The following is a 27,799-nucleotide window of genomic DNA, read 5'->3' as shown; positions in this document are numbered from 1 at the left end:
CATGCTAATTTCCACATTTTTTAATTCTTTATATAGTTTCTAGTTTGTACATTTAATACTTCTTTTGATGTTGTTTAACTAAAGAAATTAGCACACTACTAGCGAAGCTTATATGACTAAATTACCAAAGTAGTCCGCTTTTCATATTGTGATGACAATTCAAAGGGCGACAGGTGGTCTGTTTAGTGAAAATGGTAAAAAAAAAATGCAAAGTGTCACTGCAAATATGTTTGTTAAATCTAGCGTTCACTATCTTCAGGTCATTGGTACTAAAATGTGTTAATATTTGTTCATTAGTTTGCATCTTTTTACAACTGGACACCTCTCACTTTAACGAGCTTAAGCAGCTCAGTATCCACTTGTTTAAATCCATTTTGTTTATATTGTTTATTTTATTTTATGTATTTTATGTTTAGTTTTTTTTTGTTAGACAAATGGTTAAAAATGCACAGACAGTTATGCTTTGTTTTGTTAAAATGAATCCCAGAAAAAAAGAGAGGTGAGATGAAGGATGTTTATAAAATAAGGTTTTGGTTTATAAGTAAAAACTAATTTTTAAGTGAAATCCCTAAAATGACACTGATGTGTTTTGTGGTACCTTGTGTAGTGAGATTGTATTAGAACAGAGGACGAAGCATTATAAAGCTGCTTATAAATTCAGTCTTGTTTTACTGTGTTTATAAGAACGTTCCCATATTATCAGCCCCACGGTAGTATTCAGCACTTCAGACAGGGGTGAAATGGCTCCCTAAATTAAGATGGATGAGATGAAGCAGGGAAAGGTCTATGAAGAAAGGATGAAAGATTATGGTTAGAATTATGTGTAAAAAAGCAGGATAGTAATAAGAGGAAAGATACAATTCTGTGTCAAAAAAGACTGAAGTGTAAAGTGTTACAAAAGCTCCGTGGTTCCTAGTTTTGTGAGCTTGTTATGGAATAGAAGATAATGAATCCGGCGTTTAAATGGAGTATTGTGCAAGAGTTTTCCTGATTCTTTATAACTGTCCCAGTTTTCACCACTTCCTACAGCTTTTTTATGCCTTTCTTCCTTTTTCTCCCGACATTAACACGTCCAATTACCCGATTGAGTCATGCTCCTCTCCACTAATGCCGACCCAGGCTCTGATTGAGAAGAACGAAGCTAACCCACACCCCCTCCGACACATGGGCAGCAGCCGTATGCATCTTGTCACCTACACTTGACAACTGCAATGCGGATCAGCACTGTGTACGGTGAGACACATCATGATCAGCGCACTCTTTCCTCGGCTCTGTGCAGGTTTAATATCCCACCCCTATATGAACAACAGGCCAATCATTGTTCATGTGGCCGCTCAGCCCAGCCGCAGGCAGAGCTGAGACTCGATACGATGTATTCAAGATCCCAGCTTTGGTGTTTTAGTGTGTGTTTTACTGCTGCGCCACCTAATTAACGTTTGTGTGCACACTTTTGATTGTAGTTCACTAACCTATCCCAGGAAAATATTTGTCTTGTTTTCACTGCTACTGCTTTAACAAGTATGGATAAAACTCATCTTACCTGTGAGCTAGCTAGTAAAATTGTTAGACTCCATTAGTAAGGACTTTGCACAGCAGTCAGAGGAGTCAATAGAGTATTTTAGCAACATTTTAGCAACAGTATTGCTACATTTTTCATTTTCTAAATAATTAGCAGTTACTTGTAGATTTGTTGATTAATTACTAACAAAAGTCTTGGTATGACTGGAAAGTACTGTAAAACATTTGTGAAAAAGCTTGATATCCTGATGATTTTGACCCCTTCTAGTCACTGCCTTAATAAAGTTTAGACTGGTGGCACGGTCGCTCAGTGGGTAGCACTGTCACCTTACAGCAAGAAGGTCCTGGGTTCGATCCCCAGGTGGTGCGGTCCTGGTCCCCTCTGTGTGAAGTTTGCATGTGGGTTTCCTCCCATAGTCCAAAAACATGCAAGTGAGGTGAACTGGAGATACAAAATTGTCCATGACTGTGTTTGACATTAAACTTGTGAACTGATGAATCTTGCGTAATGAGTAACTACCGTTTCTGTCATGAACGTAACCAAAGTGTGTAAAACATACAGACGGTCAGATACAGTCCAGTGGGTACCTACCAGCTAAAAAGCTTGTAAGCACTGGACAGTAATGTCCTCTTACAACAAGAAAGGTAAGGCATATTTTGACAGTCAGTGTGCATCAGTGGTTAAGGTACTGGACTGGTAATTAGAAGGTTGCTGGTTCACTGCCAAATTGCCACATTTGGGCCCCTAAGGAAGGCCTTATTCAGTCACAATTGTAAGTTGCTAGCCAGTTGGTACACATGGTTCACATGGTTTGAACAATGTAAAGGTTTCAGTGAAAACAAGACAAACAGTGTCGGCATCTTTACATTGTCTGGATAAAAGACTCACTGGAGACCTAAAGCATTATGCTTGGTCTATGACAGCTGTAGCCAGAGAGCAAGAAAGCTTTACGGAAACATATTTCTAAGTTGCCTACCAACTGTGTTCTTACAGCATTAAACCCTTGAACATTTAATGCATCATGTCTTCAGTTTGTCCATATTAATGACACTTGTTCACACTTACCATCTGAATGCAGCAGAAGACAGTTTGGCTGAGTAGTGAGAGCTGGTTAATTCCATATTGAGAAGATTAGTATCCACAAAAAAGTTTGGCATTTGTTTTTGCACATTTTGTGTATACAGTTTTCTACTTCCCTGTGGTCACCCTGCCATTTGCCAGTTCATGTGGTGGTTTTTGGGACATCGGAAAATCCTAGCTAAAATGTTAAGACGAAAGTAAGTTTCTGATTATTTACTTTAAATTAAGAAATCCAAAGGTTCAGGATACACAAGAACTATTATTCTGATTATTTTGTTGGTTTGTATTTGCCCCTTTAGGTGGGTGTACATTAATCCTAACTCATGGGTCACGTTCCTTGTACTTTTTTGTATTAATGAGAGTAAACCAAAAGTACTAATTGTTCAGTTCAATTGATCCCTTTAACAATGCCTTATTTAAATATAAACCATGTTAATATTAAGTTCCTTTAATGTGAGCTTAATTTAGATTGCTCAGATTATATAGCTTTTATCACTGAGGAACAACCAGACCTTGATATACCCCATATGTGCCAATATATTTTTTTATTAGGGGCAACGTTAAGCAGTAAAATGTGTTGCTGTTACTTCTTACCAGCGTTTATTATGTAAGCTAGCGATGCTGTCTGTTTTGTTCTCCTTTCCCTTCATTGTGCAACATATTAGTAAGAGGGTGTTTATGGGGACGGGTAAATCTGTACAGGGACACTGCTTCACAAAGACATAGATTGTACAAGATGTAGATTAGTAGTATAGTCGACACCTAAGAATGTAATTCACATTGGAAACACAAATAATATATATTCATGAAGGGAAAGGAGACCCTACAGATGTTACAGAACATTTCTCCATGTTGATGAGTATGGTGAAAGTAGGTGGCTTGGGCCACTTTTAGTTTTGTTCTTTTCAGCTTGTTTCAGGTGGTAGAAAGCTATTAGATGTTTCACATAGCAGGCTAAGCTTCTTTATTCCAATACCAAAATGGGTATTTAAAATCACTATCAGTATTATTGTGTTTTGTCCTAATATGTGTGTTTGGTTATTGAGTGACCAGATACATTTAGAGACTAATAATGTAGCTTGTTGCACTTTTAGAAGACGACTTTTTTCTGCATCCTTAGATTATATTCTCATGATTTATTGTTATAGAAAAAACAATAGACAAATAAAAGAATAAAATGTTATATTTTGTAAGTGATAAAAGCTGAAATATTTAAACCATTTTGGAAGGCTGGATCCTACTTATACCTGTCACAATATTATAATCTGGCAGTACTGGTCATACAGATAATTATAAGTAATGATTAGTTTTATCTGCTGACTTTATATTACATTGCTAGCATAGGTCTAATAGTACTGTAGTGATACATACACTCATCAGCCATAACATTAAAACCACCTCCTTGTTTCTACACTCACTGTTCATTTTATCAGCTCCACTTACCATATACAGTAGAAGCACTTTGTAGTGCTACAATTACTGACTGTAGTCCATCTGTTTCTCCACATACTTTTTAAACCTGCTTTCACCCTGTTCTTTAATGGTCAGGACCCCCACAGGACCACCACAGAGCAGGTATTATTTGGGTGGTGGATCATTCTCAGCACTGCAGTGACACTGACATTCTGTGTCCACTCACTGTCCACTCTATTAGACACTCCTACCTAGTTGGTCCACCTTGTAGATGTAAAGTCAGAGACGATCGCTCATTTATTGCTGCTGTTTAAGTTGGTCATCTTCTAGACCTTCATCAGTGATCACAGGACGCTGCCCATGGGGCGCTGTTGGCTGGATATTTTTGGTTGGTGGACTATTCTCAGTCCAGCAGTCCAGCAGTGACAGTCAGGTGTTTAAAAACTCCATCAGCATTTCTGTGTCTTATCCACTCATACCAGCACAACACACACTAACACACCACCACCATACCAGTGTCACTGCAGTGCTGAGAATGACCCACCACCCAAATAATACCTGCTCTGTAGTGGTCCTGGGAGAGTCCTGACCATTGAAGAACAGCATGAAAGGGGGCTACCAAAGCATGCAGAGAAACAGATGGACTACAGTCAGTAACTGTAGAACTACAAAGTGCTTCTATATGGTAAGTGGAGCTGATAAAATGGACAGTGTGTGTATGAAAGGACTGGGCTTTTAACACTAATGTGCACAGTGATAATTAATGAAAAACAACTTGCGTTATAAGGTGACAATAAAAGAACTCCAATAAGACCATAGATATGCTGTTAATGTTTCCGATAGCTGCTGCATTTTACCACTAAAAGCTGCGGTCTATATTTTTGTGTTACAAAAAAAGGGTTGCATAAGGTCATTAGAAAAAACAAGTAATTAATCACTATTATCTGTATAACAGCTACATTTTTATATTGGTAACAGCCCTAATTGTGACAGGCCGAGTACTCCACAACTTGATTGGAACTGAACATTGATGCGTAAAAATGTAAACCTTGTTTTGTGTAGATTACATAATAAGGGACAGACAGGGCTGTTGAGACGTTTCTGTATTTGTTAGGCTTTAGCCTGGTCATGCCAACAAGGTAAATACATTGGTATTATAGTTCTTAATAATTCAATAGCACCAATTTCTGCCATTTTCCTTTCACCTACGATGATTCACTAAGTGTTTATTAAGAGTAACTCAGAAATGGTGCAGGGTAAGAAAGATTCTTTGAGATTTGTAAGTAATGATGTGACCTTTGTACTGGCCAGCTGCAGGTTGTATATTGTGCAGAAAGTATTTTCAAGAAAAGCTTGAGAAGAGCTTCACCTGAAAGATGTATAGTTCTGAAATATTTTGTACAACGCTGTTTGAGGGGGAAGAGAAGTAAAAAGGAAAAATACTTTGAGGAATGTTTCATTTTTTCCCCTGTAAATTGAATCTATTTATTTGCCTTATTTAGTTTGCTTTATTTTGTATGTATACACGCTATTACACATAAATGTTACAGAAGAAGTATAAATATGATTAACTATACTGTGGTCCCTTGTTTGTCAGATTCGTACAGAGTCTGGATAGCTTTCATTTTTTTGTTTCATTTTTTTCTTTTGCTCACCATGCATCCTTTTGTATGGTTAAATAAACTTGTTTCCTGTACAGTCCATGTGTGTTGTGTTTGTAAAAATGCTCAGAACCACACCTCTACGACCTAGTGAGTTTATTAAACAAAATACATCAGGCATAACATTATGACCAATATTGTGTTGGTCCCCCTTTTGCTGCCAAAACAGCCGTGATCTGTCGAGGCATAGACTCCACTAGACCCCTGAAGGTGTGCTGTGGGATCTGGCACCAAGATGTTAGCAGCAGATCCTTTAACTCCTGTAAGTTGTGAGGTGGGACCTCCATGGATCGGACTTGTTTGTCCAGCATATCCCACAGATCCTTGATTGGATTGAGATCTGGGGATCGTTGTTGTGCTCCTTAAACCATTCCTGAAGCATTTTTGCTTTGTGGCAGGGCGCATCATCCTGCTGAAAGAGGCCACAGCTATCAGAGAATACCGTTTCCATGAAAGGGTGTACATGGTCTGCAACAATGCTTAGGTAGGTGGTACGCACTGTGGGATGCACTGTGTATTCTGACACCTTTCTATCAGAACCAGCATTAACTTCTTCAGCAATTTGAGCTACAGTAGCTCGTCTGTTGGATCGGACCACACGGGCCAGCCTTCGTTCCCCAAGTGCATCAATGATCCTTGGCCGCCCATGACCCTGTTGCTGGGTTACCACTGTTCCTTCCTTGGACAACTTTTGATAGATACTGACCACTGCAGACCGGGAACACCCCACAAGAGCTGCAGTTTTGCAGATGCTCTGACCCAGTCGTCTAGCCATCACAATCTGGTCCTTGTCAAACTCGCTCAAATCCTTACGCTTGCCCATTTTTCCTGCCTCTAACACATCAACTTTAAGGATAATTTACTTTGGATAAAAAGGTGGTCATGTTCTTTTAAATCAAGTAGCTTAAAACTAGTAATACTGTCATTTACTAAGTACGTATGACGGTTAAAGGTTTTTTTTTGTTTGATTTGTTCTACAGCTGAGGTCTTTAGCATGAACTCAAATGCAACTGTCCTTGTGGGTGTGGTTGAACACAATGATCAGGGTTGGTACTTATTACAAGAAAATGGTTAGTGGTCACACTCAATGGAAATGGTTATTGCACTCAACATACATAACCCCACCCTGTTAGGTGTCAAGTGATGTCCGCTTAAATTGGCAAAGTTTTGTAAGGTAAAAAAAAGCACGTATAGACACTCTTAACCTCAGCCTCCACTGGTTAAATTCTTGGGTTTTCTCCCTCAGTCCAAAGACATGCAGCCAGGTTAATTGAAGACACATTCCCCATAGGTATGAGTGTGTGTGTGTGCCCTGTGATGGACTGCCTACCTGTTTGGGATGCTTCCTGCCTTTCACCCACAGCGACCCTTAACAGGATAAATCGGTAATAAAACAGACAATGAATGAATTCTGATGTAAAATAGATGAATATAGAATGTTGTCATAGATACTTGAGGAGACAAAACATTTCATAATCAGATGCTGTTTTAGCGACTAAAATCTCATGGCATGTGTAGTTGGTGACTGATGCATAGTGTGCACCCCTATGATCACAAGAAGACTAATCATGTAGTGTGAACAGTACAGTGCTCCACTCTGATAACACACAGCTGCCCTTTGATAGTTTGTAAAAGCTGTTTTATGAAGATTTCCATGGTTTAATGTTCAGTTTTTTTTAATACAACACATACAATGAAATACAACATTATATTGTACTATTTATTAATATATATTATTCATGACCTAATTTCACATCCACTGCACTTAAACAGTGTAAAGAGCCAAACAACAAAAAGCTGTGGCATCTGAATTGCTTTCACACTGCACTGTATAGTTTACAGATTTGAATAAAGAAATGATTGTTTTTTTTATTAATAACCTAAGTACAATTCATGATGTCTCAGAAATCAAATACAATCATTACATTCATGATAATTACTGTAGGTCTTCTGTTCACCCTGTATTCATGCAAAATATATCCTGATACAAAATGAAAAATAGATTCTAATTGCATAAAATTATTAATACCCATCAATTCTCAACTATCAAAATAGTATTTCATATTAATATTCTGATTTTAAGGTTACATTTGACTAGTCAAAATAGTGTTTACAAATGAAACAAGCAACAAACATGCCTGAATAAAAAGGTGTCTACTTTTCAAGGCACAATGTAGATCAGTAACTGCTTTGGCACAGAAAACTCTTCAGCCTGGCTTCATACAGCTAAAAGTTTACATTCACATGTAAGGGACATGAGTGATGGCAGTCTTGCAACTACCCCAGTCTCTTCAGTACAGTCCACATATACTCTACAGGAGTGAGGTCAGGGCATGAAAAGCTAAATCTACAACCCAGATCATATACCTACCACTTCCACCATGCTTTGCTTCACAGTAGGTGGGTTTTTTGTTTGTTTGTTTTTTTGCATCCCCCCCCCCATTTTTCTCCCAATCTAGTCATATCCAATTACCCAATTGCATTACACTTTCTCTCTACTGATGCTGACCTCCATTCCTGACTGAAAAGAACCATGACTAACACATGCTCCCTCCGACACGCGTGCAGTAGCTGACTACATCTTTTCACCTGCATGCAGCGAGTTCATATGTGGATCAGCTTGGCACATGGAGAGTCACACACTGATTCCATTATTCCTTGCCTCTGTGCAGGCGGCATCAATCAACCAGCAGAGGTCGTAAATTCATCAGTTATGAGGTCCCCATCTGGCTCCCTACTTGGATGTACAACAGCCAAACGTTGTTCACGTAGCTGCCCAGCCGGATGGCAGAACTGAGATTCAATACGATGTATTTGAAATCCCAGCTCTGGTGTGCTAGCGTGTTTTATCACTGTGCCAACTGAGAACCAGTAGCTGTTTTTTTTTGTCTTTAACTGCAAAAAGTGAACCAGCCTTGGCAAGAAAACCACTGTTCCATGTATTTTGTACTTAATGGCAGTTGTTTGTACATATTATACTGGGTGGTAAACCTGCTTAGATCTCAGAAAACTAAATGTTGTGTTAATTCTCAGCATCTACACAGTGCTTACTAGACTTTCCCTTTGCCAAGCTTGTGACTTAGTGAAAAGATGCAGTCAAACTAGCTCTGGTTAGTAATTAATCAAACTCATTAACCCATGCCACGAGGGTGGATTCTACACCACAATCTCTAATAAATGAATTATACTGGATTCTAATTTATGTAAATTTATGAATAATAAATACTTTTTTTATATTTATTATTTAGAACAAAGGTTTTTGAACCAAGAAGTGTATGTTCTAATTCTTTATTTACATGGGGGGTGGGAGTGGGGGGCACCAATTGCAGAATTTAAATCCCAAGGCTGTGATGGCATCCATTTCCCCTACAAGTGTATGTAAACTTGAGCTGTAAATCCTAACACTGTGTTCATGGTCATGTGTGATATTTTGGATTCATGGTTCTGGCACAGAAAGTTACCGCAGTATCACAGGATTGAATGATTGTTTATAAGTAGCGTAAAGGTGAACCCGAATAGCTGATAGTGTTTTTTTCCTGACACCTGTATTCTACCAAATTCAACCTGCACTTTAGCTTTATATACAATAAGCAGAAACTGTGCCCTACACGGCATATGCGCCAGATAAATACTGGACTGCAGCCATTGACATCAATGCATTTTGGCCTTCGAAGAAGGAAACACTGCAATAACTATTATTTACTAGTAATTTTTTATGTCACAAAAAACTGAGAGCCCTAGCTACATTTTAGCATTCACGTCTTCTGTTTGCTGGGATGCAGCATTAGCTGGTGCGCTGAAAATCACCTCTCTGTCCTCCTGTCTTACTCAAAAGTTTGATGTCGGTGATTACAATATCACGACTGACTGCTTTACACATGTCGTAGAGCACCAGGGCAGCGACTGTAGCCGCCGTCAGAGCCTCCATCTCTACTCCGGTGCGCCCTGTTGCCTGGCACTTCGCCAAGATAACAGCTACATGCTCCTCTTCCTGCAGTTCCACAGTGACAGAGGCGTGGTCAAGCGATACAGGGTGGCATAGAGGAATGAGATTGAAGGTCTGCTTGGCGCCCATGATGCCTGCTAGCTGTGCCACTGACAAGGCATCGCCCTTTGACAGCTGGTTGGCACGGACCAAATTGAAAGCTTTGGGACCAAGGAGGACACGGGCGCTTGCTGTGGCAGTACGACGTGTTACTGCTTTATCTCCGACATTCACCATGGAAGCTTTGCCAAGCTTGTCAGTATGGGTCAGATGGTCAGAGGTACCATCTTGGTTTGGGGTGAAAGCATTGTTATGGAACAACCTGACACTCTGCTGTGGCATGTATTTCTGGCAAGGACTTAATGCTAAAGTGCTGAAAAGATTTTTAGAAAATTGGGTACCCCTCACAGAGTTGTGCCCAGGTTCATGTGCGTATCTTAGCCATGCAAAGTCGTCTTTCTGCATTTTAAAACTGGAAGCAAAACTTCCGTCACTAAATATGTCAGTAGAAGCCCACTTTCGTTCCTGAAGGATCTGGTAAACATTCAGCGGCATCTCCTTTTTATTTGAGGTGCCTGAGTCCGAAGAAGCTGGTGTCTTCATAGTAAAAGTGCCGTTGTCCTCACCAGGCTGTTCACTCTGGTGTTGGTAGTAGTAATGCTGAGTGTGTGGCACTGTCCCGCCAGCCAGTGCCATATGTGAAGTAAAAAAAGGATGCCCCTTTTGCCCACCCCTGAACACAGGGACAAGGTGGCTGGCTTCTTTATCTAAAGAAGCAAAAGCACATCTGTTAACTTTTGGTGAGTGCAATAATTAACACCTGATAACATATTACAATTTTGAATGTATCACATTAGTTCAGGGCTTAAGCACATTATGCATTTAAAACCCTACTGTCTGGTTCCTCTTTAAATTACAGGAAGAAACCTTAAGACATTTTTCCTTGCCACTGTTGCCCTCGGCTTGCTCAACATGGGTTTTTAGTTTGTCGGCCCTGGATTCTGTAAAGTTGCTTTGAGCAATGTCCATTGTAAAAAGCGCTATACAAATACATCTGACTTGCTTATTTTGTAGGCAGCAAAAAAGCATATAAAGCATGCACTCAAGTTTATATTTGAACATAAATCAATTGTGTTTCCAGGGGTTCCAATTCCAGGCTGGACACACAAATATAGAAGGTGCATGTCATTACTAGAACCTGGTTATTGGAGGGAGGCAGATATCGATGCACACTTAGTGCTGGCTCCAAGCCCAAAAAATATGAGGGTTAGGAAATTTTGGATTCCAAAATAATAGGACTAATATAAAAAAACTTCCTGTATCATACCGGGAAATATGGCATGTACCCTGTACATTCATAAAAGAGGAATAATGAGAAGAATGCCATTATTTGTCATATATACATATACACATGTACAGTACAATGAAAGCCTGGGGTCAGAGTGCAGGGTCAGCCAATGTAGGTGTCCCTGGAGCAGGTTAAAAGGAGGAGTATAACAGCTTTGCTTAGGGGCTCACCAGTAGCTGCATAGCTGAGCCTGGATTTGAACCGACAATCATACGACTTAAAAACAATATTTATATATACATATACAGTGTATCACAAAAGTGAGTACACCCCTCACATTTCTGCAAATATTTCATTATATCTTTTCATGGGACAACACTATAGACATGAAACTTGGATATAACTTAGAGTAGTCAGTGTACAGCTTGTATAGCAGTGTAGATTTACTGTCTTCTGAAAATAACTCAACACACAGCCATTAATGTCTAAATAGCTGGCAACATAAGTGAGTACACCCCACAGTGAACATGTCCAAATTGTGCCCAAATGTGTCGTTGTCCCTCCCTGGTGTCATGTGTCAAGGTCCCAGGTGTAAATGGGGAGCAGGGCTGTTAAATTTGGTGTTTTGGGTACAATTCTCTCATACTGGCCACTGGATATTCAACATGGCACCTCATGGCAAAGAACTCTCTGAGGATGTGAGAAATAGAATTGTTGCTCTCCACAAAGATGGCCTGGGCTGTAAGAAGATTGCTAACACCCTGAAACTGAGCTACAGCATGGTGGCCAAGGTCATACAGCGGTTTTCCAGGACAGGTTCCACTCGGAACAGGCTTCGCCAGGGTCGACCAAAGAAGTCGAGTCCACGTGTTCGGCGTCATATCCAGAGGTTGGCTTTAAAAAATAGACACATGAGTGCTGCCAGCATTGCTGCAGAGGTTGAAGACGTGGGAGGTCAGCCTGTCAGTGCTCAGACCATACGCCGCACACTGCATCAACTCGGTCTGCATGGTCGTCATCCCAGAAGGAAGCTGACGCACAAGAAAGCCCGCAAACAGTTTGCTGAAGACAAGCAGTCCAAGAACATGGATTACTGGAATGCCCTGTGGTCTGACGAGACCAAGATAAACTTGTTTGGCTCAGATGGTGTCCAGCATGTGTGGCGGCGCCCTGGTGAGAAGTACCAAGACAACTGTATCTTGCCTACAGTCAAGCATGGTGGTGGTAGCATCATGGTCTTGGGCTGCATGAGTGTTGCTGGCACTGGGGAGCTGCAGTTCATTGAGGGAAACATGAATTCCAACATGTACTGTGACATTCTGAAACAGAGCATGATCCCCTCCCTTCGAAAACTGGGCCTCATGGCAGTTTTCCAACAGGATAACGACCCCAAACACAACCTCCAAGATGACAACTGCCTTGCTAAGGAAGCTGAAGGTAAAGGTGATGGACTAAACCCAATTGAGCACCTGTGGCGCATCCTCAAGTGGAAGGTGGAGGAGTTCAAGGTGTCTAACATCCACCAGCTCTGTGATGTCATCATGGAGGAGTGGAAGAGGATTCCAGTAGCAACCTGTGCAGCTCTGGTGAATTCCATGCCCAGGAGGGTTAAGGCAGTGCTGGATAATAATGGTGGTCACACAAAATATTGACACTTTGGGCACAATTTGGACATGTTGACTGTGGGGTGTACTCACTTATGTTGCCAGCCATTTAGACATTAATGGCTGTGTGTTGAGTTATTTTCAGAAGACAGTAAATCTACACTGCAATACAAGCTGTACACTGACTACTCTAAGTTATATCCAAGTTTTATTTCTATAGTGTTGTCCCATGAAAAGATATAATAAAATATTTGCAGAAATGTGAGGGGTGTACTCACTTTTGTGATACACTGTATATATACTCACCAAGCACTTTGTATGTACAAGATCGGTGTTCCTACTGTTCAATGGTCATTTTATGAGATAGACCTACCATACAGATGCATTTTGGGGGAAATACAACCTACCATACAGATGCATTTTGGGGGAAATACAACCTACCATACAGATGCATTTTGGGGGGAATACAACCTACCATACAGATGCATTTTGGGGGGAATACAACCTACCATACAGATGCATTTTGGGGGGAATACAACCTACCATACAGATGCATTTTGGGGGGAATACAACCTACCATACAGATGCATTTTGGGGGGAATACAACCTACCATACAGATGCATTTTGGGAGGCATACAACCTACCATACAGATGCATTTTGGGGGGAATACAACCTACCATACAGATGCATTTTGGGGGGCATAAACCTACCATACAGATGCATTTTGGGAAGCATACAATCACTGACTGTCTTAAAACACAAATACCCCTCTTTTTTAACTAAGCACCTAAATTAACACTAACCTACACTAGTGTTCACTATTTAAAAAAAAAACTACCTATACTTTTGTATAACCGAGTTTTAGCAGATTTGTGTTTTTAGACTGTAGTTTATTCATGCCACACTAAGGGAAATGTTTACAGAGGAAGCACCTCTGTATGTCCCTCTGTATAAGAGCATCAGCTAAATGCTGTAAATGTAAATTAAAGCTTGCTGAATTCATATAAAATACCTATTTACGTACAGCTGTGTCACCCACCAATGAGGATCATGGGCCTGTTCTTCATCTGGGATATGCTAAACATGCCTGTAAAGACAAAGATAAAGAGGGACTTAAGAACAGAAGACACAGAGAAGGCAATGCACTGTAGAGAAAACGTGGGATTCCCTTTTAATTAGAGTACAGAAGCCCAGTGATTAGTATTAGCATGATGGACTTGATGGCCCTCTATTTAATAGACTAGAGGAGGTGGAGTAAACAAATGAGTAAATTAAGAAGAAAGTCAAAGATCTGAGAAGAACTAAATAAGCTCCATTCATCCAGTCAAGAGAACAGGAGTGTAGAAATAAAAATAGGAAGGCATGTCAAATAATGACAGAAAACAGACTAAACATGGTAGAAATGAAAATAAGAGCTAAACCATGACTGTCCGCAGTTATGTCTATATAGGGCTGGGCGATGTGACTACAAAACTCTTATCTCGATATGCTTTTGAGAAGTAGCAATATATGATACTTTGTTAAGTTAATGTAAATAAATGGGCATCAAAAAAATCCCGACAGCAGCACCGCGACCCAGATTAACCACCCAGCAGCATAAAATCATAACCGCTGCTTACCTGAGCTTCTCTTCTTTAAATTGAGACCAAATCTATACCCGTGTGTTCTTCCATTAGGGATAAAATCCACTTTTTTGTAAATGTTTTCCTTCATGTTTCCAGAATATTTCCAGAATATATAAATGCACATCCAACGGATAGTTTATTCTCTCTGCTTTCGAGGTTAAAAGCTGAAACTGGTAATTCGTCACTTATACCTCTACAACCAATAAAGAGAGAGTTTTTTATTACCAGTTTACCTAAATGACGCATATTGGAGAAATAAAAATTTGGATTAGAGGAACAACTGAAATTCCGCCCAAAATCTAAATTCAGAAGCTCTGATTGATTTATACAGCTGTTTTTCAAGGCTTGAACCACGATTGATTCACTGAAACACCTGCGCATTGATCCATGGAGTTGTTCACGCACAACACCGTACTGAAATAAAGGGAGCAAAACGAATGAATCTTTACCATAGACAAGAGCACAGCTCCCTGATTCGATTCTAATGAATAGTTCGCTTGAAAAGAGTCGTGTCTGACTTGTTTTTATCACTCATTCACAAAAGAAAGCGTGCAGCACAGCGTTTTTGTGCTCTGTTTCAAATGTTCTTAAATGGTAACCTGTGTATCCTAGGCATACTCGATATATGGAATATGGTCATTTTCAGTATAGTGTAAAAAGTAATATCGAATATATCGATATTTGTGATATACTGCCAGCCCTGTCTATACATTATGCTTTTACATATAAACATTTCAAAAACATTCCTGAATTAAGAGTTTAAAGTAACAAACAAAACCAACTACTACTACTACAGCTACTATAGACTTAAAAGATAAAACAAACAGAAAACTGACAAAGATACAAGACTGTTCTCTGTATGTTTTATGAGGAAATAAACTACTGTTCCCAAAAATCTTAAAATTTCTAAATGAATCACTATCCTCCACATTCTGTTTGTATTACAAAAAACACATTTTCAGTGTCTGTAGTAAAAGCTTTTGCAGATTTTTTTAGTTCTAATGGAGTGATTTTATAGCTAACTGGTTTAGATAAATTCTTTAAAATACAGTAAATAAAACAAGCATTCAACCACTAAATTCCAGTGTGTACGTCTACTTCACATTTACATGCAATGACTTTTAAAATGATTCATAACATATACACTCATCCCAGCCCAGGATTCAACCCCTGGAGCTAAGACACTGTTATTACCAGCAGTGTGGCTGTTACCACTACACCACACACAGGCCACTTTGTTTAAAACGCTAAAAAGCCAAGATGTTTTTAGCTTGACTTATAAAGCATGAGAGTGAGGGAGACTTAAAGCTTAGTTCCACTGCCTCAGTGCATAGACTGTTAAAGCATGGTCAGTCTAAAGCTTAAACTGAGACCATGAAACAGCTAACAGTAATTAGTCAGATGACCTCAGGGACCTGGAGGCGGAATAAAGACAAATAAGGTCTGTCGTGTACAACAGGATTCACACATGTATGAACTGTAAAACAACTTAAAGAACCTAAAACTGACACTTTTTTTATTTCCCTCCCAATTTAGTTGTATCCAATTACCCGACTGCATTATGCTTCCTCTCTACTGATGGTGACTTTCACTCCTGACTGAGGAGAGGCGTGACTAACTCACATCCCCTCTGACACATGTGCAGTAGCTAACTGCATCTTTTTACCTGCACGAGTTCATATGTGGATCAGATTCACACACTGAGTCACACACTGAGCAAAGCTTTGAGGAATCCCCTCCGGCACCCTCCCTACAAACAAGCTAATGATTGTTCGTGTAGACGCCCAGCCTGCCGGTAGCAGAGCTGAGATTCTAACACACGAGTTTGAGAAAACTGGCACTTTTACTATACAAGGAACCAGTAAAGCAAATCGTGTGGCTGATGGTAAGTGTGAACCCTAAATGTTCAGCAACATAGCATGTAAATGAATGCTTGTACCGGCATGCTGTTTCTTCTTTCTCCCCACTGCAGCTCCGATTATCTGCAGAAGCTCCTCTTCTGATGCTCTAGAGCGCAGACAGTCTCGCAGAGACACCTCCGAGTTTCCAAACAAACACACCTGCAGCACACATGATGGTTTTACTATTATTTAAGTATTTGCATTGTTTTGTATATTACTGTTTCAGAGGTCTATCCTAAAACCTATTCACACGCACCTCACCCGACCCTAATTATATATAACCTCAGTATGCTTAACTACAGAACCCAAAACAGAACCCTAAAATATTTTATTTTCCTTAATAGTGGGTACAAATTTGGGCTACCAATTGAAAGCTTGAAGATTCAAATCCCAGCTCTGCCATGCAATCACTGTTGGGCACATGAGCAAGGCCCTTAACGCTCTTTGCTCCAGGGGAGCTGTACAGTGGCTAATCCTGCACTCTAACCCCAGCTTCCAAACAAGCTGGTATGTGCGAAAAAGGCATTATATTTGATTAACAGAACAATCACATCAAGGTTTATTATAATGAAACCAAATCTGACAAACACACAACCTTGAATTAGTAACTACTTATTTCCATATAGAAACAAATAATGTAAGTTACAGTGTTCCATATATCTGTTTTGCATAATCCTTTGCTGTCATCCTATTGGTGGATACTGTTAGTGACTGGGCCCTTTAGCAGCGGTCAGTAAAAGCTTTGGAGTCTAAATTTCTCACACTGCTTTGGTAGCAGCAGCACTAAATCAGCTGTCAGTGAGCGTGTCACATGTGCATTCCAAGACCACCAACCAAGAACCAATGAGCAATCTTGTCAGCAAAACCGAGCCAATCTTTAAACAGTATTATACCCACTTCTGAAATGATTTCCAAACCGTAATTTATGTTTAATTTGGTTGTATTTGAATACATTTAGTAGCAAGGTCCAAAACAATAAAGTGTGACAAATCAGGAACTCACGTAAGCACATCTGGTCTTCACAAAGTGCTAAAAAAAAAATGCACCAATGCTAACATCTTACATGCAGTTTAATCACAATATTAGAATTATAAACCTACAGATAAAAGCCCCAAGAACAAAAAACAAACACAAGTTAATGTATTTTGAGCACCACCTTCTCTGATCACACACACACACACACACACTGTACCTTCAGGTTGCCATCAGCTGTGATGCGCAGACGGTTGCAGGAACCACAGAAATGATCTGACATGGAGGTGATAAAACCCAGCTGGCCCTGGAACCCTGGCACTCTGAATGCCTGAGACCACACACACACACGAACAAAAATTACAGCATGACCAAATGGTTCCTATTAAAAAGGGAGGTCAAGCATCAAAGGGAACAATGATTTACAAGTAGATTAAAGGACCAATTCAAAACTTTAACTATATTTGGGTGAAGTCAGGCCACATTTAAAGAGCAAAGTTTTCTTACTTAGTCTGGCACTAGAACTTTGATTAATGGATTACAGCTTCCAGTATAGCATCACACAAACTGTATGGCTAACTCACACACACATTTTTATACGCGTCAGGTCTGTTTTTATCTGGAAACACAGGGCAAAAATCAGGAATACCATGCACAGGGCGCCAATCTATCACAAGGCTTTGGCCACCCCCCAGATACAGCCAATCATGTCTGTGTGGACGCTCAAACAGTCGATGGCCCAGCTGAGATTATAATATGGATCTTGGTGATAGTGGGCTAGTGTAAATATATACACATACACCAATCAGCCATAACATTAAAACCACCTCCTTGTTTCTACACTCACTGTCCATTTTATCAGCTCCACTTACCAAATAGAAGCACTTTGTCGTTCTACAATTACTGACTGTAGTCCATCTGTTGCTCTGCATGCTTTGTTAGCCCCCTTTCATGCTGTTCTTCAATGGTCAGGACTCTCCCAGGACCACTACAGAGCAGGTATTATTTAGGTGGTGGATCATTCTCAGCACTGCAGTGACACTGACATGGTGGTGGTGTGTTAGTGTGTTGTGCTGGTATGAGTGGATAAGACACAGCAATGCTGATGGAGTTTTTAAACATCACACTGTCACTGCTGGACTGAGAATAGTCCACCAACCAAAAATATCCAGCCAAAAGTGCCCCGTGGGCAGCGTCTTGTGACCACTGATGACCAAGGTGACCAACTCAAACAGCAGCAATAGAGGAGCGATCATCGCTGACTTTACATCTACAAGGTGGACCAACTAGTCAGGAGTGTCTAATAGAGTGGACAGTGAGTGGAACGGTATATAGGAGGCTTACTGGAGTCTCTCCACACCGGATAAAACAAACCACAACTTTACAGACCTTGCATGGCTAAGCTGAAACAGGAAAGGACCCTTTCCAAACTACTGCCAGTTAAAAGCATATAATGTGTTACTTCAAATATCTATTTAAAAAGTCTGTTTTCTACATTAAATAGTCCGATAGTAATGTATGTGACAAACATTTGAACTCGGTCTTTAGGAAGGGTCTCCAGACCTTTTGGCTCTATAGAGTATATGAACGCATCATATACCCCTCAATACATAATGCGCAGGGCTGAGAACTACAGCAGGTATAAATGGCTAATATAAACTTACAGAATTATAATTATTCCCTGGCGGTATAGAAGTGAGTATATAAGGCACAAGGCTGCTCGCATCATTAATTTTACGCAGTACACTTAAATGAACCATGAGTTTTAATGGCCTCCAGTAAGTACAGAATTTATGGTTAGGATGAATAATACATAAGAGTCTGGACGTGGACTGACCTTGGCAGTGTCCGTCTCATTCCCCGGGAGAGGCTCCAGATTTGGCCACTGCTGCTTAATATGGTCCAGCATCTCTGCATAACTCACCATCTTCTTAAAGTTCCACTTATTGCCTGCAGAGGGCAACAGATTAGAAATCAGAATACAATCCTTGTGTGGAACATCTGTACCAATATATTCTGGTATTTTATTTGTATGTTAAATCAATTCTGTACCAAGGTGTGATCTTTATTCATTAAGAAAATCAATGTACTATTTACACTACATGGACAAAATTACTGGGACATCTGACCATGAGCTTCTTAGACATACCATTCCAAAAACTACAAGCATTTATACAAAAGGCAGTGACAGAGTGGTGAATGTTAAAGAGGAGAGCTGTTCCGGCATTGTTTCGGTGGACCAATTTCTCTGTTCCAGTCTCAAGACCTGGGGTTTGGGAGAGGTGGAGGATAACACAAGGAGGATGATACATCCCCTGAGGATCCCTAGTATGCTTCAGCTCCAGATCCCTCAGCTGTCCACTTAGCTCTTTGTTAGAATTACTTTGAAGCAGCTGTTTGGCATTCACCATCTTGCTGGCTCAGACAGAAACACTAGTTTTTTGCAAGGTAAGATGCCAGCTGAGAACAGAGGTAAATGCACTACAATGAGTGAGCTAGTCTGAATAATCTGATGCAACTGCAGTAAAACTTTCTTTGTGAGCCTAATTGAAATAGTAAGAGGTAGCTTAGTCGTAAAGCTTCTGGACTAGTAATCAGAAAGATCTTAGTTTAAGCACCACCACTACCAGGTTGTCACTGTTTGGAGTCTGAGCGTGTTTTCAACTCTGCACTTGTGGATTTGTGTGCAAGCATATTCAGTGTAAATGTGCTGATCATCTTACATAAACTGTACTAATGTTGCCAGAAAAAGATTGTTAAGCTAGTCATGTCTTGTCATGGACTGTTAGCTATTTACATTTTTGCATACATAAGACAAGCAACAGCAAAAAAAAAAAAAAAGCCACTACACAACAAGACGACAGTAATGAACAATGTAAACGTGTGGCGCCATCTAGTGATGGAGAGGTGGACCTGCATGTCCTACGTCGGCATTTTCATTTCATTTTCATTTAGGAACACGGCAGGTCTGGTTTAAGTAGGTGCAAAGCAGGAATATTCTGGACAGGGCCTCAATCCATCACAGGGCTTTTACTAATAGTCCCAAGCATGGATAAAATAAGGAGGGTTGCATCAGGGAGCGCATACATCGTAAAACCAAAATGATCAGCCGAGGTGACCCCTGAATACAAGAGAAAATAATAACAGACAATAAACTCAGAACTAAATACACTACCAAGTTAGTATCATCGCCCTGGAGCTAACCTAGGATCTAAACCTGGAAAATAACTTCTATTACACATACCTAGTACAACCAGTTTAACAGGTCAAATTTAAAATCACACAAAAAAAATTTTCATAATCAGATTTTCCAAAAAAGTGGATATTAATCAAAATTCTATTGAAAGTAAATTAAATAAAATCTGATGAGTAACTTTTTTTTGTGCAACATTAGCCTTTAAATGACTCTCAGTTTGCAGGGTGCTGATATGGTACTAAACAAGATAATAAATGTACACAAATGGTATGACAACTAAAACAGAAGCCAATCAGCAGTTAATAAGTGTCAGAATAATCTAAAAGAAATAATTCATTGCTTGCTCACCCTATATCAGAGACAGCTTTATTAAAAATGTCTCTAATCAGTAATCACTTAATTTGTTATAATGTATTACCCTCCACTCTCTCAGGAACAATGAATGACACGTCCAGCCTCTCCTAATAAAGACAAATCGTTTTGGGTGTGGGGAGAAGTGTCAGCCTCAAAAAAGAAAGCAGTTGTTGTCACAGGTGCTCATGTAGCACAGCGGTAAAGAATGCAGAATCCCCAGTGGTGCAATCAGCCAGTTGAGAATCTACATACAGACATGATTGGCTTTGTGTTGGGAGGTGGATTGGCATCCTGTCTTACTGATTCCAGGAAAACTGTACTAACTGCAATCCTGACCCGGATAAAAGTCATAAATCATTCAAATAAAATGAAATGGAAAAACTGCAGTCACATGTTATGGATAATTTGATTAATTACACACATACACATACAGCTAGCAATAAATCAATCATGATTCTTGACTATAAATAAAAGCATCTGGTTTATACCATCAAAGCAGGAACACAGAGAAATCTGAGGGGTTTTTTTCTCTGCTTATATTCATTTCATTATTAAAATGTTTATTGCTGACAGGTTTAAGTTGAGCTGATGATTAAACACATGTTGCTAGACGTTCATTAATCATGGCTTGTGACTATAAATCAAAGCATTTGGTTCAGGAGGAACTAGGGCAAATTGCACCTTTCATCAGAGATTCGTCAAACATTTAGCAATTTAAAAGTCCATTGGAGCTATTGTGGCACAGCTGCTACAGCGGGAGCCACACAACCACATGAACACTGAGGAACTGGGTTTGATCCTGGCCTCCAGTCACTGTGAGAAGTTGTCATGTGTTTCCAGTGTAAACACTGGTATCTTCTGGGTACTGTTTCCTCCCACCTTCTAAACATGAAGAGGGTGAATTGACATCACCCCTTACAATCATTCTAACCCCACCCACCAATATGGCATCCCAGGACCAGAGGTGTGTTGTGGCATAATGTATTACAATGTGACAATTTTATTACTATATTTCTGTACTCTAACAACACATGTGGGTTGTAAATCTTTGAGAATGCTTACCGTCAAAGGGCATGTACTCTATAAACCGCACATCCAGAGGTTTTTTTTCAGTCAGGGCCACAAAGTCCAGCAGCTCATCTTCATTCAGACCTCTCATCACCACACAGTTTACCTGTGGAAAAAAGGTCTGTATGTCATTCCTCACTCTGAATATTTACAGCAATCCGCTTGTTAAGTCGTGACGTGTCGACCTTATGAAACGTCACATCCGGGTCCAAGTTGGCTGAGACCCCTCGTATTTTCAATATACCACAGTGCTGTGTCCGAGTCGGAAAAAAACTACCCAACTGTCTTTCTACCGCTTTTCTTGCAATTAGATATCATGAAGTAATATTTTTGTTCATAATTTAATGTAAACTGTCAAATTGTATATTCATTACACGTGTTTCAAGCTGTTTTTAATTTACATGTGATATCCTGGATTTTTGATTTTTATAAGCTATACTGATTAAAAGTAAAACCAAAGAGTCAGAAATGTCAGTTTTCATGTAATGAATTAAAAATATGACCGCTTACCTCTTGATGAGTTGACATGAAATTAAATAATGACATGAACTAGTGTACTGCACATCTTGTCTATATATATATATATATATATATATATATATATATATATATATATATATATATATATATATATAAAAAAGACCTTTTCTCGTCCAGATCGCTATTGAGAAGGACTAGAAGTTTATGACTCGTGTTTGTAAACCCAATTTCCAATGACAGCGACACAGAGTTCCATAAGTTTTCCACAAACATTATTTATTTTAACTTTCTTCTTAAATTGGCTTATCCATTAATCCAAGTTTCTTATAAAAACAAAATAAAAACTCAATATGTTCGCAATTGGCGTATAACAAACAAAACTACGGTAAAAAAATCTATTGCTCCGCGTCCTCTTTCTTTCCGTATATTTTATATATATTTTCCGTATATAGAGCCAATACAATTCTGCCCTCTTAAGGGCTAACCAAAGAGGACTAATGAATAACAGCATACATTGATTACCAGGAAAAATTATCAATAGTTAAAATACCAAGTCTCCACTTCAAATAAGTATTATTTAACCAAACAGGAAATATTTATGACAGATTGGCACCCTGTCCAATGTTACTGCATTGTTAGTGGTGTTACTGCATTGTGCCCAGTGATACCCAGGAAACCGGACCCACTGTGACCTAGACCAGCATACTGGTTTACTGGTTTTTCTACTTGAAGCACAAACTTGTATTCACTTTCCCATCTTTCAATAAATTACCTCCTTCTGCTTCAATTATCTCTTCTTGTACATTTTGGGATTATTTGTAAATATTTCTCAAGATCACTTGTTGGAAAACCGCCTCAGTTGAACGCTGATGTGGAAACACTGCCTTCTAGTGGCGGGATGCGGTCACTTTGCAGGTCACAAAATCGATTTAAATTCATTTTGAATCGATTCAAAATTTACTGTGTATTTTAAGACAATCATACGTCTTTTAAGCTCTCACAGGCCACATAAAATGACGTGGCGGGTTGGATTTGGCCCGCGGGCCTTGAGTTTGAGACGTGCATTAGAGGGTCTAATTAGTAAAAAACAAACCAATACAAGGTACTATATTAAAATAAAAAAAATAAAAAATAAGTAAAAAAGAGTGTGGTAGTTTGCTGGCATTGTTGGCATTTAAAGAATTCAGGTGGATATATGTGCTTATATGCTAAAGGATCTTCTTTTTTCTATTATATTTAAAATACATTCTGTCCCTTACCTTAACTGGATTGTAACCAGTTTCAATAGCCTTGTCAATACCTTCCATCACTTTGTGAAACCCTGTAGAGAAGAAATATGTAAAACATCAAAGGCTGGAATTACAGTGAAGGGAACAGAAAATTACTGCAATCATAGACATGCTGCCACATATTTTCATCTCAGTGGGTGTGAGAGTGCCTGCAGTTAAACTGTTTTTGAGAAGAATTAAAGATATGCAACAGGTCTAACTCAAATGCAACTATCAAGCACAAACTTAAAACTGCACAACACATCAGCAGGGTCAAAATTAATTGTGGGCCAAACAAAATATTGAAACCATGTATTTATTTATTTATTTATTAGGATTTTAACGTCATGTTTACACACTTTGGTTACATTTAGGGATGTCCCGATCACGTTTTTTTGTTCCCGATCCCGATCATTAATTTTGATCCCGATCCGATACCGAGTCTCAAACCGATACTTGTGTTTTCTAGACATTGTCTAGATAAGAACTAGATAATACTGTTCACACAGTGAACATTTCAAGTACATTACAGTTATTCAAATTAATCCAAAGTATATGTTTAACAACTGAATAGCTCTGCAGTGCTGTAGGAAAAAAATTGCCTGCATCCAAGCTATTGCTTAATGTTCTTTTATTTTTACAAAATGAAAGTAAACAAACTTAGTGCAGCATTGTAGTAGTAAAACTAGAACACTCAAAATGAGTGAGATAATTACAGTTTTACTTTGAACTTTACATTCAAAGAACACAGTTCTGTTTAATGCAGTGATACACTAAAATGAACAGAAATCTCCACTCAAAAGTGGTGTAGCAGCTAAACTTGAATATATAAAAAAAAAGCAAATAAGTTACTTAACAGCATTATAGTAAAACCTGAATACCAAAAAAAAATGGAAAGGCACTCTTTTGTTATGAAAGAAAGCCAGTTCTTAAAGTGCTTGTATTGTGACAATGGTTTGATGGACGTTTCTACGCGAAGTGAGTGTGTTTTGACCCTTTGGGGCTTCCATAGTGCATGGAATAGCGTGCTTGGCTAACGCAATGACTCTAGCTGTCCGCTATTTGGTACCATAACAGAAGAAGTTAATAAAGTGTTATGCTCCCGACTATTTGTGAATGTACCGTGTATTTATTCCTTTATTAAGCGAGTGCATCACTACCACGCTCGGTTACATAACTAAGCCAATCAGAGAGCTTGATACTGAGATGTCGTTCAGTCTTGTAACACATAAACTCGTAAAAGCTGTATGTTATGGTCCTGAAGTTTTCATACTCTGATTAAAAGTTATTGTTTTGTAAACCGGAGTGATCCTCGACTCACACACCATATAAATAGTAAAATTCTACAGTAATGAACGCAGCTCTGCTCCTACCGCCTCGTGAAACACTCGCATTGCAGACATTACACTTCGCTGTTGGACTTGTTTCACTTTCAAATTTAAAGTATTTCCACACAGCGGACATGCTGACGTTAAACAAAACATCGGGATTAGGATCGGCATTAGTAAAGCCGATACCGATCAGTTAAAAAATGCCATGATCGGCCCCGATTCTGATCTTTGAGATCGGATCGGGACATCCCTAGTTACATTAATGACAGAAACGGTAGCCACCTGTTACACAAGGTTCATCAGTTCACAAGTTTATTGTCAAATAGTCATGGACAATTTTTTGTATCTCCAATTTACCTCACTTGCATGTTTTTGAATGGTGGAAGAAGCTCCTGGAGGAAACCATGCAAACTCCACACTAAAAGGACCCAGACCTCCTCACCTGGGGATCGAACCCAGGACCTTCTTGCTGTGAGGCGACAGTGCTACCCACTGAGCCACTGCTCCGCTTGAAACCAGGTAAAAATATATTAATTCTATGGCGCTAATAAGTAGAGCCAGCCTTTCCCTTCATAACAGAGTAAATTCAAGTCCTGAATGGTTTGTGGTGGAGATGTTGGAACATTCATATGCTGGCACTTCTTATAATAGTTCACTGAGTTTAAATCTGGTGATTATTAAAAACAAAGATGAGCTGGACTCATGGTATTTAATAAAACACAGTTTAGTAGTATGTATGGAGAAGCTATTACGCTGGAATTTGGAAACATAAAGAAAGACTGCTTGCATCATTAGGGTTTCTGATTTTGTATTAAATGCTTTATGCTTCTTGGCTATTATACAAACATACAAAATGATAAGTTGGGACATTTTGTTAAGTGCAGTAAAAACAATAATCTGTGATTTATTCATTCTCGTGAACCTCTAGTTAACTGTCAAAAGTACAAATAAATAACTTTTATTGTTTTGGCTAACCTACTAGATTGTGTAAACAAGTTAAAATTTGGTGCATGCAACATCCAAAAAAAGTTGATGTACAAAATACACCATTTTGAAGAACATTCCTCCATGCAAGATTGCAAATAATTTGTTTCAAATAATGTTTCACCATCCACCGTATATAATATTGTAAAAAGATTCAGGGAACCTGAATATCTCAAGACTAGAAACCACTGTTGAATATGTGTGACTATTAAGCTCTCAGATGACTGAGATTACATTAGAAACAGTCAAGCTACTGTAATAAACGTAGGCACAAGAAATTGGGAGCACTTTGTAAAAACTGTTCCAAAAAGTCAGTCGCTGCATCAAGAAATGCGACCTGACATTCTGTTAAACAAAGAAACAGCCACACATCAATTCTATGTAGAAACACCACCAGGTTCTCTGGGCCGTCATCTTAGATTACACTAAGATGTAAAAAATAAATAATATTAGTTAGATATGTAAAGATAAAAAGGATAATCCAGACTGTTATCAGCAAAAAGCGCAAAAGCCAACATCTGTCATAGTGTGAGGGTGCTTCAGTGTCCATAGCATGGGTGACTTGCATATGATATGTGTACAGGTACCATAAATGTAAAGGAACATATTTGCATTTTAGATGTTGGGATCAAGTCGATGTCTTTACCCTAGAAGTTCATCATTATTTCAGCAAGACAATGCCTGGCCTTAATTTGCATTCACTAAAACAGCATGGCGTCATAAACACAGAATGCATGTGCTCGACTGGCCTGCTTGCAGTCCAGCTTTTTCTCCAATTAAAAAGGTGCTATTCAACACCAACCATGGGGTGCTGAGAACCTGAAGTCCTGTTTCAAGCAAGAATGTGCAAAAATCCACTTGCAAAACTGCAACTACAAGTAGCCTCAGTTCCCAAATGCTTAAAAAAGGTCATTCATATGAAAGGTGCTGTTACAAAGTGGAAAACATGCTTCGGTTCTAACTTTTTTAAGTGCTGTAGGCTTCACCTTTCTGGAAATGGAGTTTAATACATGCTTCATGTGTTTTTGTGTGTGTACTACAGAGTTACATTTCTCCATCTGTCTCTAACAGTGTGAGACAGGACACCCAAGGATCAAGCATTCTGTCAGTCCATGTGTCCCTGTAGATCATCTTTTGAGTAAATACAAGGCTATATACCAGGAGTGTCCAAAATAACAAAGTCACTTTCCTACTAAAGCTACACAAGAAAATTATACTTTGATAAATGCCCATTAAAAGCGTGTACAGTCGAATCCGGTTAATCGGACCACATCGGGACGCGATCGTTTTGGTCCTAATAACCGGCTGGTCCGATTACACCAACATGCCCTATGTTACAAGACGGGACGTGCTATAATTTATGTAACATATTAAATGTTTATTAAACCTTTATTAACGTACAAACAAGAACTACTGTTGCTTACGAACTTTGTTCATTGAAAAATAAATTTGCAAACAAGTTTTTCGAAACGATCTACAACACAATGTATAGGTACTCAGCATGCGAAGCATAATAATAAAAAAAGTTCTTACTAAATTCCAGTCAACGTTTGAAGAACTTATCCAGTGTGATCTGACGCGTTAATCGTGATTGACAGGAGGGAATTCCTTGCACGTGTTGCCGGACACTCTTGTTTACGCTTGACTTCATTTTGCCGAAAAGCGGAGATGCAGATGGATCCAATAACCACGCTGCTGGCTACTGGGTGCTTCGTTGTGGGAAAGAAAGTGGTGGGCGTGTTCACCTCCCGCTGGTTTTGCTCTCGTCAACACAACTTTTCGGATTTCCTGACCTTTGATAAAAGCATAAATTCTCCCGGGGAGCCCAGGAATCCTCCCATATCTCGCTGACCCGCTTTGCATCCGCTCTAAGTGGCGACTTGTGGCTTCTTTTTCTTATTCGCTCTCACGTTCTTTGGTCCGATTAAACGGAATTTTGGTCCAAATAAGCGAATAACATTACACCTACATAATAGGATTTGTTTCGGTACTTTAGGATTCGGTCCGAATAAGCGGCTGGTCCGATTAACCGGTGGTCCAATTAACCGGATTCGACTGTATTAGCATT

At 39.3% G+C, this 27,799-nt stretch overlaps 1 protein-coding gene across 2 annotated transcripts in view; it reads right to left on the bottom strand.

Annotated features, from left to right (window-relative positions):
- Window positions 1-7,311: 7,311 nt before the first annotated feature.
- The window catches only part of mocs1 (molybdenum cofactor synthesis 1), a 30,501-nt gene continuing 10,013 nt past the window's right edge, over window positions 7,312-27,799 (bottom strand). The window contains exons 5-11 of one of the 2 annotated variants that reach the window (XM_063007697.1): window positions 23,408-23,469; window positions 21,663-21,774; window positions 18,888-19,000; window positions 17,271-17,381; window positions 16,117-16,237; window positions 13,592-13,639; window positions 7,312-10,425 (exon numbers count right to left, since the gene is read on the bottom strand). In XM_063007697.1, the coding sequence (XP_062863767.1) occupies window positions 9,458-10,425; window positions 13,592-13,639; window positions 16,117-16,237; window positions 17,271-17,381; window positions 18,888-19,000; window positions 21,663-21,774; window positions 23,408-23,469 (1,535 nt within the window). In that variant the 3' untranslated portion in view covers window positions 7,312-9,457. Of the gene's footprint in view, window positions 10,426-13,576; window positions 13,640-16,116; window positions 16,238-17,270; window positions 17,382-18,887; window positions 19,001-21,662; window positions 21,775-23,407; window positions 23,470-27,799 lie in introns of both variants that reach the window. The other variant, XM_063007698.1, reaches the window with a different exon arrangement.

The sequence above is a fragment of the Trichomycterus rosablanca genome, chromosome 13 (assembly GCF_030014385.1).
Source record: "Trichomycterus rosablanca isolate fTriRos1 chromosome 13, fTriRos1.hap1, whole genome shotgun sequence".
Lineage (NCBI taxonomy): Eukaryota > Metazoa > Chordata > Actinopteri > Siluriformes > Trichomycteridae > Trichomycterus > Trichomycterus rosablanca.
Note: the sequence above shows the minus strand (reverse complement) of the source record. Positions and strands in the feature narration are given on the sequence as shown.